General features: G+C 42.3%; 1 protein-coding gene across 1 annotated transcript; it reads right to left on the reverse strand.

Annotated features, from left to right (window-relative positions):
- Positions 1-1005: 1005 nt before the first annotated feature.
- LOC308089318 (bifunctional methylenetetrahydrofolate dehydrogenase/cyclohydrolase 2, mitochondrial-like) lies at positions 1006-18837 on the reverse strand (the record flags this gene model as incomplete). The annotated part of the gene is made up of 8 exons (XM_080433980.1): positions 1006-1704; positions 2469-2594; positions 8197-8289; positions 11135-11242; positions 14828-14980; positions 15692-15814; positions 17193-17377; positions 18692-18837. 8 exons carry the CDS (start codon positions 18835-18837, stop codon positions 1589-1591), a joined length of 1050 nt encoding a protein of 349 aa, XP_080290106.1. The 3' UTR covers positions 1006-1588.
- Positions 18838-19549: the final 712 nt, after the last annotated feature.

The raw sequence follows: 19549 nt of genomic DNA on the forward strand, positions 1-19549 counted from the left end.
AAATTGTGATATTTCTTTTAAGGGATCACTGCCGATTCTTGCCACTTTAACCCCTTTACGCTATGTCATACTTGGAGACAAATGGGCTCTTTTGGTATTTTGACCATAATACACAACCACCTTTTTAACCAGAACCACCTCTTGAAGACTGTGCTGGTCCAGCTAACCTATACAGCTGTGCCAGAAGATGAATACCAGTGTGGGTGAACGGGTTGAGCTGCACATCCTGCCCATCATGTTGTGTCGAGTTGGATCCATGTGCTTTATCAATGAGTCAAACCTATCCTAATAAGGGAGGAATTAGAACGCTCGTACAGACAAGATATGGATTCATCTCTCTAGATAATTACATTACCTCAGCAATAGCAACATTAGGGGTTCATTATCGGCCTAGATAGGCCAAATAAACTAGCGAGCATTAACCACATGAACCCTATTCTTCAGAGCAAACTTTCTGCAAAATTAGCTGATCTACAAGCTCAAAACATGTCAGCGCTGTGAACACGTGAACACATTTTACACACTATGTGTTGTGAGATTTGGTGTTGTACAGGGGAAAAAAGGAGGGGGCCTAGTTAACAAAGTATATAGGGTTTAAATTGTTTAATTTGCTCAATTTATACTCCATCGCACGATGGTGTCACTTACCAAAAACAACAGATCTTCAATCTATCAATGTGTCGCGACATCTAGAAGATCAGTTTTTATCGCTTTTTCAAGCGATATATTATAAATTAGACTAGATGGTGAGCTTGTAGATCGGCTGTTTTTGCTATTTGTCATATGAAGACGTACAGTATATAGGGCTAACGTGGTTAAGAAAATGTCCCCCTCTGTTAATAAAAATAAATAAATTGAACCCTGCCTCCGCTCAGAATCGCCACTGTTTGCAGCCGACTTTCAGCTGGGTGTATTTCAAGCTTTAGAGATTGGACTGACACAAGTTTAAAAAATAAATAAACAATTAAACTAAAACTTATTAATCGGAATAAAGAGAAACCAATATATATGCCAGAAAACCTTTTATTTAATGATTACTCTTTCCAGTAAATCTGGATACTCAAAAATGATCATAACCAGCTTCAGTAGAAAAAATATGAATCTCAAATCTCAAAAAAGTTAACTCTGAAAATAAATAATATAATATTTAAATGAACTGTGTGTGTGTGTGTGTGTGTGTGTGTGTGTGTGTGTGTGTGTGTGTGTGTGTGTGTGTGTGTGTGTGTGTGTGTGTGTGTGTGTGTGTGTGTGTGTGTGTGTGTGTGTGTGTGTGTGTGAGAAAGTCTACTGTTTTCTGTTTTGATTGGCGTAATTGTTGTTCTGAGTTTAGTCCTACAGTAGCATACTTGCATACTTGTGGGTGATGATGTCATATTTCCTTAAGGCAAGATCTGCGCATTTTCCATAGGTGAGCAGTAGTGGATACCTGTTATACCTGATACGTGTGTGTGTGTGTGTGTGTGTGTGTGTGTGTGTGTGTGTGTTGTGTGTGTGTGTGTGTGTGTGTGTGTGTGTGTGTGTGTGTGTGTGTGTGTGTGTGTGTGTGTGTGTGTGTGTGTTTGTGATTGTGATTATGTGTGTGTCTGTGTTAATGCAGCAGTGCGTTCCTGGCAGCAGTCACAGTGTTCTTCATCAACATGGCTACTGTCATCGGCCCCACTCCTCCTGGGACTGGAGTAATGAAACCTGCCTTCTCCCTCACACCTGTGAGGAGCCAAAGATGGGTATTAAGTTAGTCTCTTATCAGCAACCAACACAGGGCAGTGATTGGAAAAGTGTTTTGGGGACAAGGAAATGTGTTGCTGACAGTTGATGTTTGCATGGAGGCTAAAGGTTGATAACGGTGGCAGGAAACCAAATGTATTTTTATTTGCAAACCCTGTTGGCATTCCAAATCTAAATAGGGTTTGGAAACTCATTTTTGCTTTTGGCAGGACAGCAAGAGTTGTTCATATAACCCTATTATCTACTTTAAGTCATTGTGTGACAGAGCATAAATTAGGCTTCGAGGTCACAGCTTCATTCCAGAAATATGAAGTAGAAACCATGCAGAATTGCATTAATACACAGTAAAGTTCTCAGTGTTCATTTATCCATTTATAATTGAGTGTTACAAATGTAACCAAATGCTCCGGTAACTAGCCAGGGTGCCCAGCATTGCCTGGGTCATTGCGTTGGTCTACGACATCAGTCATGTCCGTGACATTGTGGACTTTACTGCATTTCATAAAATTGCATTTACTGTAGCTGAATATGGTGATATAACCACTTTCTACCTGGCGTCCTTATTTGGGGTATGTCATTGTAGGAATGTATTAATATTTTAGAAAATGTGTCATCAATTTGAAAAAATAGCGGAAAATGGCCAATCTACAAGCTCACAACCTGCCACGATGCAACACTTTGTGAGAGTGGGAATATCGTATGACAAAGTATAAAATAGGGCTTATGTGGTTAAAGTTACTTACCCTCAAAGTCCACATCGCCAACGAGTCGGAGCTTTCCTGTCCTCGTGTCCTTAACACGGTTGATTCCAACGTCAATGACTGCTGCCCCCTCTTTCACCATGTCTGCTGTGATCAGCCCAGGAACCCCTAACAGCACAAAGGACTACACGTTAACAGCTGTTACTGCACAGTATTCCATTATTCTTTTCCTTAATGTGGAAATATTCCTTCCCTGTGCTGGACTACAGAGTCAACGAGCCTGATAAGGATAATTCCTTTTAACAGGACGTTCATGAAAGTCCTTGCGGGCTTGTTTCCAATGAGGGCCTGTGAGCAATTAGGGAAGAGTCTTGCTCAGGGACAAATTTCATTTCATCGACACATATGCTGGCGTGGCCTGGAATCGTACCTGGGGCAACCAGGGCCTCTGGCTCCCTAGGCGGGCTCACTAACCACTCAGCTATGGCCGCCCCCTGACACACACACCATGCTATTCCTTTACTCTTTCTGTTTCAAAACATCACACACTCAAATCCTCACTGTTAATTTAACTCTGATGCGATGCGATGTGAGTGTGCGGTCTAGCCAACACCAACTCGGGACTCCTGAATAGCTGAATGCCCTCCACACTCCTATCTAGCATTATGGTCTTGAGTTCTACAGTGTTGTTAGCTAAGCTGTCGCGCCGCAGTTCATCTACGTAGGTGGTGCGCTTCTTGCCTTTCTTGGCTTTGCCCTGGGTTGGCTCCCATAGTGCCAATTTGCTTCCCACTAGTTCCGGGTGCCTGACGCAGTGACCTCCCAGCCTCATCCTTTTCTCTCTGACTTTGTCTGTGACCCGTGGTAGGTTCCGGTGGAGGACCATATTTCTGATGTGGTCCGTCCGTGTGACACATAGTGCCATTCATATCATTCTTGTGTAGACTCCATCCAGGGCCCTTTCCTGTCTGAGGGTCCGTGTCTCAGTCCCATACATAAGTGTACAGTACAAAATGTATCAAATGGTACATTTGTACAATCTCAGAGTTACAAATGGATAAATTAATGTGCAGAGACTGCTATCTCTACACTCGATTTCTCCACTGATTCACATTCACAATTCCAAAACTTGAATAGTTTGAAGACTTGCAATTGAACGCAACAATGTAAACACCACCACCTCTCACCTCCTCTTAACATTTTAATATGAGTGGAACTGGAATGTATACAATTTCACAACAGAGTATAACTAGAAAAAGTGCTCCTCGGAGCACAGGTCTCCGCCAGGTCAGGTACGTTATTGTGGCCTCCTGGTGGCGCTATAATAGGCCAATGTGAAAAGGGTGCCATTTATTCTTAGGGTTTTCACGGCAATCAGACACTGCATTCATGATTTGAGGCATTTTGTTCCAAAAATGTGTTTTGCTAAATTAGACCTGCTGGTGGCGCTATAACAGGCCAATGTGAAAAGGGTGGCATTTCTTCCTCGGCTTAGTGGGAATGTGCGTGTGAAAATTCACGGAAATCGCAAGCTGCGTGCATAGTTTGAGGCTTTTTGTTCAAAACGGACCAATCCTGCAAACTTTGGAAGCCAACCATAGGCAATGAGGATGGAATATGGGAAATCGGACAGAATTGTGTTGATCACATGACTATAGAGATACTGTGTACCGATTTGCATGACGTTTGGATAAAATCTGTAGGAGTAATGTAAAAAAAAAGGGTTTTGCACAAATCGGCCTCCTGGTGGCGCTATAACAGGCCCATGTGAAAAAATTGGGGCAGAGGTTCTGAATTGGCATCCAGGGAGTGTGTGTGCACAGTTTCGGAGCGACCGGGCCAACGGTGCCAGAGATTAGCTGCTAACACACAGACAGGACGGACGGACAGGGGCGAAAACATACTCTCTCGCCATGCCTTTCGGCCTGGCGGAGACAATTACAACTAGAAAAAGTGCTCCTCGGAGCACAGGTCTCCGCCAGGTCAGGTACGTTATTCTGGCCTCCTGGTGGCGCTATAATAGGCCAATGTGAAAAGGGTGCCATTTATTCTTAGGTCTTTCACGGCAATCAGACACTGCATTCATGATTTGAGGCATTTTGTTCCAAAAATGTGTTTTGCTAAATTAGACCTGCTGGTGGCGCTATAACAGGCCAATGTGAAAAGGGTGGCATTTCTTCCTCGGCTTAGTGGGAATGTGCGTGTGAAAATTCACGGAAATCGCAAGCTGCGTGCATAGTTTGAGGCTTTTTGTTCAAAACGGACCAATCCTGCAAACTTTGGAAGCCAACCATAGGCAATGAGGATGGAATATGGGAAATCGGACAGAATTGTGTTGATCACATGACTATAGAGATACTGTGTACCGATTTGCATGACGTTTGGATAAAATCTGTAGGAGTAATGTAAAAAAAAAGGGTTTTGCACAAATCGGCCTCCTGGTGGCGCTATAACAGGCCCATGTGAAAAAATTGGGGCAGAGGTTCTGAATTGGCATCCAGGGAGTGTGTGTGCACAGTTTCGGAGCGACCGGGCCAACGGTGCCAGAGATTAGCTGCTAACACACAGACAGGACGGACGGACAGGGGCGAAAACATACTCTCTCGCCATGCCTTTCGGCCTGGCGGAGACAATTACAACTAGAAAAAGTGCTCCTCGGAGCACAGGTCTCCGCCAGGTCAGGTACGTTATTCTGGCCTCCTGGTGGCGCTATAATAGGCCAATGTGAAAAGGGTGCCATTTATTCTTAGGTCTTTCACGGCAATCAGACACTGCATTCATGATTTGAGGCATTTTGTTCCAAAAATGTGTTTTGCTAAATTAGACCTGCTGGTGGCGCTATAACAGGCCAATGTGAAAAGGGTGGCATTTCTTCCTCGGCTTAGTGGGAATGTGCGTGTGAAAATTCACGGAAATCGCAAGCTGCGTGCATAGTTTGAGGCTTTTTGTTCAAAACGGACCAATCCTGCAAACTTTGGAAGCCAACCATAGGCAATGAGGATGGAATATGGGAAATCGGACAGAATTGTGTTGATCACATGACTATAGAGATACTGTGTACCGATTTGCATGACGTTTGGATAAAATCTGTAGGAGTAATGTAAAAAAAAAGGGTTTTGCACAAATCGGCCTCCTGGTGGCGCTATAACAGGCCCATGTGAAAAAATTGGGCCAGAGGTTCTGAATTGGCATCCAGGGAGTGTGTGTGCACAGTTTCGGAGCGACCGGGCCAACGGTGCCAGAGATTAGCTGCTAACACACAGACAGGACGGAAGGACAGGGGCGAAAACATACTCTCTCGCCATGCCTTTCGGCCTGGCGGAGACAATTACAACTAGAAAAAGTGCTCCTCGGAGCACAGGTCTCCGCCAGGTCAGGTACGTTATTCTGGCCTCCTGGTGGCGCTATAATAGGCCAATGTGAAAAGGGTGCCATTTATTCTTAGGTCTTTCACGGCAATCAGACACTGCATTCATGATTTGAGGCATTTTGTTCCAAAAATGTGTTTTGCTAAATTAGACCTGCTGGTGGCGCTATAACAGGCCAATGTGAAAAGGGTGGCATTTCTTCCTCGGCCTAGTGGGAATGTGCGTGTGAAAATTCACGGAAATCGCAAGCTGCGTGCATAGTTTGAGGCTTTTTGTTCAAAACGGACCAATCCTGCAAACTTTGGAAGCCAACCATAGGCAATGAGGATGGAATATGGGAAATCGGACAGATTCGTGTTGATCACATGACCATAGAGATACTGTGTACCGATTTGCATGACGTTTGGATAAAATCTGTAGGAGTAATGTAAAAAAATGGGTTTTGCACAAATCGGCCTCCTGGTGGCGCTATAACAGGCCCATGTGAAAAAATTGGGGCAGAGGTTCTGAATTGGCATCCAGGGAGTGTGTGTGCACAGTTTCGGAGCGACCGGGCCAACGGTGCCGGAGATTAGCTGCTAACACACAGACAGGACGGACGGATGGACGGACACACACACGGACGGACGGACAGGGGCGAAAACATACTCTCTCGCCATGCCTTTCGGCCTGGCGGAGACAATAAATACCTGTGTAAAACCTAATATGTTTTGGGTTCTAATCAACCGTGGTGCATCCGGCTTAGTCGGGCGTCTGCTGTATGCGAACACAATTGGCCCGTGATCGGGGGAGGGAAGCCGGGCGGGGGAGGGTGATATTGGTCATTGTTGCACGTACTCCTACAGGCTGGGGCGGCACCTGTCAGCAGGGAGTGTTGGGCGGGAGGAGTAGGACGAAGGTTCTACGTCCTCCCGGTGGGGGCTCCTCACTGGCAAGTGAGTCAGTAGGATACGACAGAAGTGACAACACAGCAATGTGTGTGGGGAGGAATTAATTGGCATAACGACTAAAGTTGGGGAGTTAAAGGGGAAAACAATTATTGGCTACTCTAAATTAAAAAAGTGAGTATTACAAATAAAAATTTAAAATTAATAAGTGGGTGAAATCACTCAAATCATATTTCTTGTTTAATGTGTGGGCAATGGGTGGCTTGGTTTTGGTATCGCAAGTATATATGTGGGAAGTTTACTGAAATTGTCATGTGATTGACCCGGAAGAGCAAAAGGATGAACTTTAATCATATTTATGCATGGTGGAAATAATGAATTATTATATTCTCCAAGCTTCAAAAGAACAGCCTGCATAGCATGTTTTTGAACACAACACACAGTGAACATTATTGGGCGGTCATGTCAAACAAAGGCGATGCGTGTCAGCCAGGTATGAGTTAAAATGTCTCAAAGTATTATAAGATTGAGCTCCAACACCTGTACATATGGCTGGAACTAATAAAACATGTTTTGTTGAAGGAGAAGACGACAGAACATTCCACTCCAACTGATCAGGCTTACAATTACAGTTAACCAAATGGAAACAAGTCTTAACTAAATTACTATTAATATTCTAATTGATTTGAACCAAAACACTGCACAGTGTATAGCATGCAGACAATGGAAGTCAATGACACGCTAACCCAAACTACACCCTAAGTTTGTTTGTCTGCTAACCACAATTACTTGTTTAGCAACAACTTAATCCTTAACACAAACAGGATTTCAACCACACTAATCCCAAACAAGTGCTAATTCCCATATGACACGAAAACAGTTGTTGATTCTTCAATAGCACGAACATAACCAGGATTGAATTAATCACAAGGTAAATAGAAGTTTTAACTTCAAAACGAATGGCAAAAAATATTTTCATGATGTGCAATGTGAAAATCAGTCTCAGTCTCATCACTGAAATGGAGAAATTCAAGCAATGGCAGGCATATGTTAACAATCTGTCATTTCCCCCGAAAGTTCAATAAAGAAGTTATTTTCTGTCACTCTCTTTCATTCTCTTTTTGTTGGTTTCTACATCACATCTGCTTTCCCTTGCTGTCAAAACCTTTCATTCATAATTGCATGAGCATACCTAGCTGAGCATACCTAGCTAATCAGACTCTTTAAAACTTTAATTTTGCAGTTAGCCAATTAGATGATGGTCTCTGTACAAATTTATACCACTGCCACTGAACTTGTGATTCTCTACCAACAGTCATAAGGAGTGTGAATCCCTACTCTCCTTCAAAACCGCTCTAAAAGAGCACTTACAGATGGCTGCAATTCGAAACTGTAAACTGTAAAAGTCAAAGCCTAGCCTTGACCATATTCGTATGGAGTATGATGTACAGTAAGAGCAAAATGGCCTCCTTGTGAAATTGGCCAATGAGGCATGACAGTGAAGCAATTGATTACCTGCTGCTGCAATAATGATATCAGCCAGGCTTGTTAGCTCCTTCAGTCTCTCTCTAGGGGTACACCTGTGGGCGATGGTCACTGTGGCGTCACCTGAGGGGGCATGGAATTTAAAATGAGAGTTAGCAAGATAAAGAGTATGAATAGACAATGCAATGTCACATTCAAAGCTCACATTTAATGTAGGGATGCGTCTCATTTGCAAAGAAGCTCCCTGACTAGGTACCAGATTATTACCTGGAACTTGTGCACATGAATTGAGACAACCTAGAAAGGTAGGGTCATGTGTCAAACGTAACATTTGACAAAGCTGTGCCTTTATTTCAAATTAACCAGATGTAAGGGTTGCTGACCTTGACCCATGTCCTTATGGGATATTCATGGCTAAAGCTACCAGTCATCCAAATTACTAGTAATAGTACTACGCGTAAACCGAAAACGTTAAACGCGCAGGTGCACATCACTTCAGCCCAGCCAGGGGGCTTTTGCCCACTCAGAGAACGTTCCCCATTCAGAGGATTCCACCAGCTGGAGGATATTGGAATGGAGGGGGTGGGGTGGGGTATGAAGGGAGACAAAGGAGGTGGGAAGGGCTCTAGCATCAGAGGAATGGAGGGCAAGTCACAGCACATCAGACCTCCATGTGTGTCAAGGGAGGGATATGTGGGGCGGAGGGGGGGCAGATAGAAATATGTGAGACCCTTCAGCTCGACTTCCTCAGTTCAACAGGTGAAACGACCTGAAGGGGCCATAGACTTTGTATCGTAAATGGCTATTTCTGTTTAGTGTTTATTATGTCTCTCTTTTGAAGAATCCTGCAGGTTAAAGATCATCAGAGATGTTGCTAGGTTACATTCTGACAAGGGTTATCTCATGCTAGTCAGGTTTCAGTTGTCCTGGGTTTATCCTACAAGACCAATATCACATAGAGAGAAGAAAAATGTAATGAAAAAATATTATTATTTTCTTTTAAATATCTCTTTGCAGGAAAATAAACACATAGTTTTCTTTATCATTCCATACTTTTGTAGAAAGCAAGAAAGCTTCCAGATGTTCTCCAGTAATATACATGTAATATATACAGTAAGACGTTAAAGCCAATGTCATATACAGTAATGGCTAACATGTATAACTGACCCTGACTGAGACCATTACTTTATATGCATGACACACTAGTCTTACAAGATGATACACAATATTGCTTTTTCATGTACAAAACTTGACTCAAAAAACGAGAGGACAGATCTTGATGCAAGCTTTCGGGAAGACAACGAAAAACAATCTTGATGTAATTTTCTCCAAATTAGTCTCAACACTGACACCTTCACCGAGCTGGCTCGCTCACCTCCCTATAACCATGAGCTTGAGCACACTTGCCTTGGAATTTCTCAGCAGTGCAACTCGATCAATTATTGCCAAATTCTGTGTTCATATTAATATCACTGTGCAGGATTACGCCAGGATCATTCAAGTTAGGTCCATCATTTAGCAAGAATAGTATTAATATATGTAAAAACTTTCTGAATGGAGGTCAATGTATATTGGAGGAAATGCTGCGGAGAGGAATGACTAATTAAAGGGATAGTTTCACTTGTTACATTTGGGTTTAATATGGCACATTTGAAGGTTCTTGTCAAATAGTTGAAAACTAAAAAGGCACAATTTCCCAGGAATCCTGTTGCGTTTTGTAGCACTGATACTTGCCAGTATCTACTGGATAGTTTGTCAGTAGATACTGGCTAGCTGACCGCATTCTTAGTAACCCCCGTAACCGTAGTGCCAATTAAAAAATGTGTCAAATAGTTTTCAACTATTAGTTTTCAACAATTTGACACAATAAAATAGTGTCAACAGTGGGTGGTAATTTCTTTTGGCAAACTAGACAGGTTCTCTTTTATGGCGGTTTTAAAGGAGGGTATACTAGTGTGATTCATAATCCAGCAGTGAGTCACAGAGGATATTCAGATTCTAAAGAATTGAGATATGGGGAAAGCCGGAAATGTTTTAAAATGGTTCCCATCAGAAGCCTATTTACGTGGTCATGACATTTATCAAGGCTTTTACCTGATAACCATTGGTTCTGTGGCTGACAACCAGTGCAGTTATACAATGCAATATAGTTTCTATGTATAGAATGAATGTAGTACCCGTTCCAGTAGTGACTCTACATCTTTCTACAAAACAGGAAGTGACTTAAACCCTTACTCAGTCAGAATGGTTCTACTACGTCACAGGACATCTGTCATCAACGACCAAACCTTTTACAGCAATTTTGTTTGCATTTTTGCACTTATTTAGACACGGTTATTTAGATCTACGGGTTGCTTTGATCAAGATTGTTCCGGTTCATGCCCTGTGCTATTGCCCCATATTAACGTTAAATTCCATCCTGCATTTCCCCAAAACCACTCCCCCGGCTTCTTCCTTCTTCCATACAAGAATATGTGGGATTGACAGCCACCAGTGGTTGATGCCAAAAAATCAGTTCCTGCACTGCCCTTCTCCAGAAAGACGTGTAGCGGCAGCTATTGTTTGATAACGAGGCAAAGGGCCATTGTGCTCTCTCCCCTTTCATCAGTCTCACTGTGATGAACACTTTTATGGTCATCATCAGATTTGTGCCAGGGAAAGTCAAGGTGGTGCAACATCTTTTGATTGCACACAGCAACCCAATACACTGGTATTATTGCTCATTTCATTATGACCCAAACAATATGCAATACCCACACGGAGACACACAGAGACACGTTTTGTTTGGGTCATAATGAAACACTGGTAATATGGTGCATACCATGCACACGCACACACACATTCCTCTGAGGAACACAGAGTTCTCAGGAACAGATCACGCTGCCAGCACGCACGCACACGCACACACACACACACACACACACACACACACACACACACACACACACACACACACACACACACTTACCTCCAGGACGTTCATGGTTCTGGTCAGTGTGCAGCAACATGGCGATAGGCATCCCAACATTTTTGGACCGCCCAGCCACCAGCACATTCTTTCCCACTGTCTCTATACCTGCACATATCAAAATGGACACTTGGTTGACACTTGGTTGATTAGTTGCAATAGAGCAGCACACGATCACTGTGACCCATCACGTGAAGCCCATCAAAGGACAAAGCGTGTAGATTTTCATCATACGATGAAGTATAAATTGGGAATAAGTGGCGATGAGAACGATAAAAAACGAATCTCTGAAGTGGATGTCTAGAGTCAGTAGTTCTCAAACGTTTTTGTGCCAAAGACCCCCAAATGTATATATATATTTGGCTGCGGTCCACCATCTGAAAATGTTTTGTGCCAGGGACCCCAAGAAGAAAAGATTTGTGTTTAAAAAAAGGGAAACTATTCAAAGATCAAATGCGATTTTTCAATAAAAAAAAAGAAAATAGCAGATGTACAAGCTTGCAGCTTGAGCTTGTACATCTGCTACTTTTGAATAGCCAAGGTATAAAATATGGATAAAGGGATACAAATTATTGTGATTCTGTATTAACAAATTTAGCTGGGGACCCCCTGGAACCCCCTCAAGGACCCCTAGGGGTCACCGGATCCCACTTTGAGAACGACTGGTCTGAGTGAATTGAACAGAAAAGGAGACAAATGAGACACACACACACACTGCCAGGAGTAATATTTAATCTATGTGCCTGATCAAAGACAAATATGTTTTGGTAGTCTGTCATACTAAATCGTGTACCGCAGTCTGGCACCACAATGTCGCGCCCATCCCAGTTAACACATCTTTTGTCGGCAAACACAAAAGTGATTGATGGAAGAGTGGGAGGATAGGTATGCATGTGAACAGGGCCGCTTTCACAGAAATGTTTGGTGTGGCTGAATCGAACCCTGGATCATTTAATCTTAGGTGGATACCGTTGGAAAAATCCAACCGTTGGAAAAATCCAACGGTACAACCTGATTGTTCTGTTGTAGACACAGAGAAATTGAATATTATGTATCGCTTTACCATTTTTCCATGGATGTATTACTGTTTCACTTATCATTCCATTCTCGGACCATTCTACAAAGCTTGTTAAAGTCCTGACGGGGGAAATAAATCCATAATTTTAGTTCAACTCTTTAACTCTCAACTTTCACTCCTTCAAAACATGGCATGGACAAGTATTAAAAAATTATCACAGAATCTAGATCCCTTATTCCACCAGCACAGGCCGGCTTGGGAACTGTGAGTTGATTTGTGATAAATAGTTACTACAGTCATTAGACTGATCATAAGAATAATAATGCCCTAAACACATTCAGGCCAAGCATTTGTGATGCAAGTATCATCATGGGTCAAACAATCTAGCCACACAATGTTTTCTTTTAATGTAGACCTGGGTAATATATCAAATTCTGCCAATGTGTTATATATATATATTTAAATGAATGATATGGGGGAAAGAATATTGAGAAGAAATCCTATAAATCTGTGCTGTTGTGTCTCGTTTCAGCAGACATAAGACATCAGAATGAGAAATGGCTGAGATATACAGTATCATTGCTTAGTCTGTTAATGTCGAAGTCATCCTGCTCAGCTCTAGTTTAAACAGTTAAAATTAAATTGATTTAGTCTGTGCCTCACTGCCTTGACAGTGATGACTCTGTAAAAGAAAATGATCATGTGGCGCCATCTAAAGGCAATAGAAAGATAGGAGCAAGTAGAGATAGGCTATACTCTGTTTACACCTGGCATTATCATACATCCTGGGTGATTGATTCAGTGCAGGGAGCTGATAGTAGGTGTGGCGCTCCACCTCAGCAATCAATCTCCTAGGGGTCTAGCGTATTGTAACGGGGATAGACTCCTGCGTTCTTGGCCTGATACCTACAATAAATGTCTCTGACCTATTGTGATTACTTACATCACATTTCATGCAATTTATAGAGCACAGAAGTCTGACGTAATTTACACATCCTAGGTTTGTCTACCTGGTTCGCGGTTTTCCACCCCCATTCTGAATCCCCATAGACGTATTTAATATCGCGTCAAATAAGAACTGTGTTCCAAAAATAAACAAATGACCCTGGCGGTTTGACTCTTATGGATATGAAGCATCAACTGACGGTGAGAAAACGCTAATGTTACTTCCGCCGAATTAGTTACATTTTCGCCAGAAACAGACTGTATCAAATATAAGTGACTGACTATCATAAACGATACAGAACCTCCTCCCTGACAATATCGCAGAGACAGTTTGTTTATTTTTGGACCACAATTCTTATATGAGACGATTCTATGATGACCCAATGTTATTCTCCGTAGCGAAATTATTTTACGAACCTGGGGATGAACGAGTGACGTCAGGACTTCTGTACTCTATTGTAAGTTATCCTAATTAACTTTTAAAAATAAATAAAATCGTATTTTTTTTAAATTATCTCTTATCGTCGGATATAAATCATATTGCATTCTCCCAGGTCTTTCCTGCACAAAAAGCTGCACTACGTAACTTTCCTCTTCTACCATGGATTTGAACCAGGTTTCCCACGCAAGTCAGTGCTGTCATTTTTTACCATTGAGCTAATAGAGCCTGCCTGCTTGCTCAGGGGCTAAATTGAATCTTGACCATCAGGTAAAAATGTGTGTCAGATCCTGTCTAGGTGAGACATGACCTTTGACACGATCTAAATGTCTCAATAGAAGAGCAGGGAGACTAAATACAACCACCCCAATTGTATAAGCTAGATAACACACTATACCATACAGATTGGACAAAATTAGGTTTTATTCTTTAAAAAAATAGTTACATAGCTTTAACTAAGCGTAAAACCTGACCTGTAAAGTTATATACTGTATATGTACAGTATATAAATTATATATTCACACAGACTTATATCAACATTTTACTGTGTACCTCTCTAGACACTCTTATACGGAGCGACTTACAAGTGCGAGATCGGAACAAGCTTTCAGTCCATTGTTTTAGTGTGTACTGCAAGCTCAGCACAAAACAAATTGGCACGCAATTTCTTTTCTGCTGATGCTGTTGGGACATAACATTTTAGGAGTACAGAGATGCATATGGCTTGGAGCGACAGTTCCATTTACATTTGATTATTTGTATGTATTTATTTGACCTTTATCTTACCAGGAAGTCCGATTGAGATCATACATCTCTTTGACAAGACAGATAAGCTTGCAGCAACAACAATGCACCAGGGTACTCTGGGAGAGGCCTTACAAAAATCGTCATCCCCATGTAATTTGTAAGAAACACTTAACCACATTAATCCTTGCATCCTTATTTTGAGCATGTCATTATAGGCAAAAACTAAATGTAAATTAAAAAATGTTTTTAAGATGATTATTTATCTATTATTATTACTAATTTATTTTAAATAGCAGATCTACAAGCTTACCACCAATAGCCGAAGTATAAAATAGGGCTTTCATGGTTAAATGAAAGTAATATCTGGTCACTTTTTATGTTACGTTCGCTTGAAATAAACCAACCCTCACCCCAAAACACTCACATGCGTACTGCTACAGTACATGCACAACACAGGAGACAGAGTGTAAAGCAGGCAGATTGCAGCAAACTAAGATCAGTGACATGTTGGAGGGGCTGCCTTGCCCGTGTTCAAAAGGTTTACCTGCTCTTTTAATGATCTCCCAGACAGCAGCGGGTGTGGCAGGCACCATGGACCTCTGGTCCAGACACAGCTTGCCAATATTTACAATATGGAATCCATCCACATCCTTCTCTGGTGCGATGGCATTACACACAGCCCGCTCATTGATGTGCTCTACATAAGGTGGAAGATGCACAGATGTTCAATGATTATGTTCCAATTTACAATTTAGGCATTTAGCAGACGCTCTTAATTCAGAGCGATTAACAGTAAGCAAGTAAAAACCCACAAGGTAATACATCAAATGCATAGAAATAGTAATCTAGGATCACAGGTAAACCAAGAACCTATCATCAGTCTAAAAAGTATAATTTTTGCATAAGCCTGCAAGGTTGTCATGGCTAGTGGCAAGTGCTACGGCAAGTGTTCCGTTTTTATTCCCATTTTATACCTTCAAACAGACCTTTTCTAGTCCACTGACAGGCCTAAAAGCGCTACCCCAAGGAATCGTTCAAGCTTTAACGTATCTTTAACCACTTAAACCCGATGACCGGGGTCCACCAGGGGTCTGTCCTGGGCCAATTCCATTTTTCCCTGCACACAAAATATTTTCGACAAAAATTGTTGATCTACAAGCTCACAACGTGTCGCATTGCAACGAGGTTGTGATCTTGTAGATCTGCTATTTTTGCCGAACGTTCTACTATTTTCACAGAATGTTCGGCTATTATGACATGTCAAGAATAGGGATGCTAGGGTAGAAATGTCAGGTGTGAGTTAAAAAATGTAAAACGTGGCAATCTTTGACTGCAGCCAAATGGCTGCCTTTTGAATTGATAGATTTTGGTTTGTTTTCAGAATGGGCAGTAGTATTCTTTTCTTTACCAGGGAGTGGCAGCTGCACTAACAGACCGCTGACCTTCCAGTCACGGTTCATTTGGTCAATCAACTCCAGAAGTTCCTCTTGGGACACCGAGCTGGGACGCACCACTGTATCACTGGAGATACCTAGACGAACACAGCAGAAAACACAGAGTAAATGGTAAATGGTGCATTTATATAGTGCCTTTCTCAAAAGCGCAGAGGAAGCCATGCAAGGCACCAACCTGCTCACCAGGAGAAGTTAAGAGTTAAGCAATCCATAACTTTTTTAGTGAATCAAACATTATTTTGACCAATCTGTAAGGTAGAGTATGTTCATAATATAACTGTGGTGGTTGTAGTTGTACATTGTACATGTGCATTCTCACTGAACAGTGACCACTATTGGTTGATAAGAGGTATTGCATGAAGGTCAAAGCGCAATTTATCCTCCGCCCAAACGGGCCTTCCATTATAGATCAACAGTAGAAAATTCAGACTGCAGCTTTTTTTGCTCAAGGACACTGGTAGCCTGGTTCCAGACGAATCTGCCTTTGCAAAATTGCATCGCACTTTAGCCCTCGGCAGATTAGGTCTGGCCCCCCTCAATAGAGATTTCATTTCTCTCCCTCCGATGTCGTGAGGGACCAATCAGGGCCCAGTATCCAAATGTGGGCGGGATTATCACCTTATTTGGAGCAATGACGTACAAGGAAGCACTGCTCTGATTGGTTTGTACAAGGAAGCACTGCTATAATAATAATAATACATTTTATTTGTAACGCACTTTATATTTGAAGCAAATCTCAAAGTGCTACAGGATTAAAAACGTAAAAAGAAAGAGAAAACAACAATAATAATAAAACAGTGAAATGAATAAACTTCAAATCAAGTCAGCAGGCAAAGTAGAAGTTCAAAAAGATAAAACAACTACATCTCTATCTATGCAAATGCCTTGTTAAAAAGGAAGGTTTTTAGGCCCTTTTTAAAAGTGTCAATCGACTGTGGTGCTCTCAGATGGTCCGGGAGGGCATTCCACAGTCGAGGAGCAGCTGAGCAGAAGGTGACCGATCCCCCATGGTGCGGAGATTTGTTGTGCGGGGCTCCAGTGCGTTTGAGTTTCTGGAGCGGAGTGAGCGGGTGGAGCGGTTGGAGATGCTCTGATTGGTTTAGGTCTAACCAATAGAGTCCGTTTGGATCTTTTTGTAACCGCCCCTTGGAAAATAATCTATCGTTGATAGGGACCAGACTAATATCCACGCAGTGTGTTGTGTGATATTGTCTGGCCACGCGAGGCTAGGACACTGGGACACTCAGCAAGGACTCAGGAGGTGCCGGGGATCAAACAGGCAACCTTCCGATTCCAAGACAGATGCTGTACTCCTCCTGAGCTACTGCCCCCCCCCCCCTGCCTATTATGTCTGTGTGATCTAAAAACATAAAATGAGAAAAATGTGTGTGTGTGTTATATCCTATATATCCTACTGTACATGTGTGGAGGTGTGTGGTGATGATGTAGTCTGACCTAGTATGCTGGCTGCCTTGGTCTTGTTCCTAACATAGGTGCGACTGGCCGGGTCGTCCCCCACCAACACAACTTTGAGGTGGGGTCTCATGTTGCCCTGGGCCATCAGCTCCTCCACATCATGTTGGATCTCTCTGTGTATCTGACGAGCCAACTCTGTTCCAGAAATCACCACGGCCCCATGTCTGGTCCATATACCACATGGAAGACAGAAATACACACACACAATCACACAATGAATAATTGCAAAACAGAATTGAGAATAATAAATCAAATCTAATATCTGATATTTTTCTAATAAAATGTCATATCATGGGCCTATAAAAAGTGTGTGTGGGTGGGTGTGTGTGTGTGTGTGTGTGTGTGTGTGTGTGTGTGTGTGTGTGTGTGTGTGTGTGTGTGTGTGTGTGTGTGTGTGTGTGTGTGTGTGTGTGTGTGTGTGTGTGTGCGCGTGGGTGTGTGTGTGTGTGTGTGTGTGTGTGTGTGTGTGTGTGTGTGTGTGTGTGTGTGTGTGTGTGTGTGTGTGTGTGTGTACACTGCTTTGGCAATGTAAACGTATGTTTTCTCATGCCAATAAAGCCCTTTGAATTGAATTGAATTGAATTGTGTGTAAGTAAATTTGTCAGGTCTGGGGCCCTGGAAACAGCTGACTGACGTGCCAGGCAGTAGTGGAAGTATCAATACTGCAATGTAGAAATACTCTGTTACAAGTAAAAGTCCGGTACAAAAGTATTACTATCAAAATGTACTTAAAGTACCATAAAGTAGAAAGTCCTCATTATGCAGAATGTCCCATTTCACAAGTTTTCAAATGTATAAAATGCAAAAATATATATATTTTGGTGAGCAGATCGGCTATTTTCAAATGGCCGAAATGTATATAGGCCTATGGCTGAAGGGGTTATTGTATGTTTTGTAATAATAATCTAAATCTACAAAGTAACAACTAAAGTGTTCAAATAATTCTAGCCTAGGCTCTGAGATGTAGTGGAGTAGAAGTAAAAGTACTGAAAATTGGAAATACTCCAGTAAAGTAAAAATAAATACCTAAAAATTGTACTTAAGTACAGTACTTGAGTAGATGTACTTAATTACTTTACACCACTGGTGCCAGCCAGCCAGGACAAACAGGTGTTCATGACAGATGACACTGCATGATGACGACCCAGGGATAACCTTGACAATCTCATCTACTCTCTCTCTCTCTCCCCCTCATGTACTCTCCTGCAGCCAACATTACTCCAAATGCGTGCCATGTTCTTCACGCACTGGCAACACAGGACTTATGTAATAATAATACCAACACGTTTGTTGACAGCATGAGGCTATATTCAGGTTTTTATCAGGTCGAAAAATCTAACCTCCTCGTGGCATTCTGCTGCTATAAAGCTGCACCTGCACTGTGCTGTGACGATATATTCCAGCACCGGCTAAAAGCATCGGGACATCCGTCCGTTATATTATATTATATTACATTATTATGATTCATTGTTTTTTACCTGATCACTGACTGGCACAGATGTCTTCTCTGATTCTCGCATTTTCTATGTGTCCGCAGCTTGGCACGGCAGCACTGATGGTGTAACGCTATTAATCCGCTACAGAGTCTGAAGGAGGAGCGTGGCGGTGGAACACAGGCCGCCATGTTTGCGTGTCAGAGCTATTGTTGTGTGCGTGTGTGTGTGTGTGTGTGTGTGTGTGTGTGTGTGTGTGTGTGTGTGTGTGTGTGTGTGTGTGTGTGTGTGTGTGTGTGTGCGTACGCTTGCACGCGCGCGTGCGTGCGTGCGTAAAAGGGGCAGGGCAGTGTATTACTGTCTGCCCTAGAGATTACATTCTGTCCTCTGTAGCTCTAGTGATCATAATATTATGTAGCCCCTACCTCTCCCTCCGCTGTATAGCTCCGAGATGAGGTTCCTCGTTATTTCCTGCCGTTTGCGGTCGACATTGTCGCACATTTTCCACTTTACATGTTTCTTACCCCTTTCTGCACACCGTATCCAAAAAGTAAAGCATTTGCGCCACTCTCTCAGATGTTTTAAGTTCTAGCGGACCATAAAAGCTATCCAACGAGTTGAAGAAAGTATTTAATTTGCCTCGGTTTTCATCCGGTTCCATAATATTTTGCATTAGAAGATGCAATTCAACATTTGACCAGTAGGGTAATCAGTAATGTTATCTCTACGGGCGCAACTCTTGCGCAATGTCTTAAAAACATGTAACCGGATGAAAACCGAGGCAAATTAAATACTTTCTTCAACTCGTTGGATAGCTTTTATGGTCCGCTAGAACTTAAAACATCTGAGAGAGTGGCGCAAATGCTTTACTTTTTGGATACGATGTGCAGAAAGGGGTAAGAA

The sequence above is a fragment of the Gymnoscopelus braueri genome (genome assembly GCF_963280865.1).
Source record: "Gymnoscopelus braueri genome assembly, chromosome: 7".
Classification (NCBI taxonomy): domain Eukaryota; kingdom Metazoa; phylum Chordata; class Actinopteri; order Myctophiformes; family Myctophidae; genus Gymnoscopelus; species Gymnoscopelus braueri.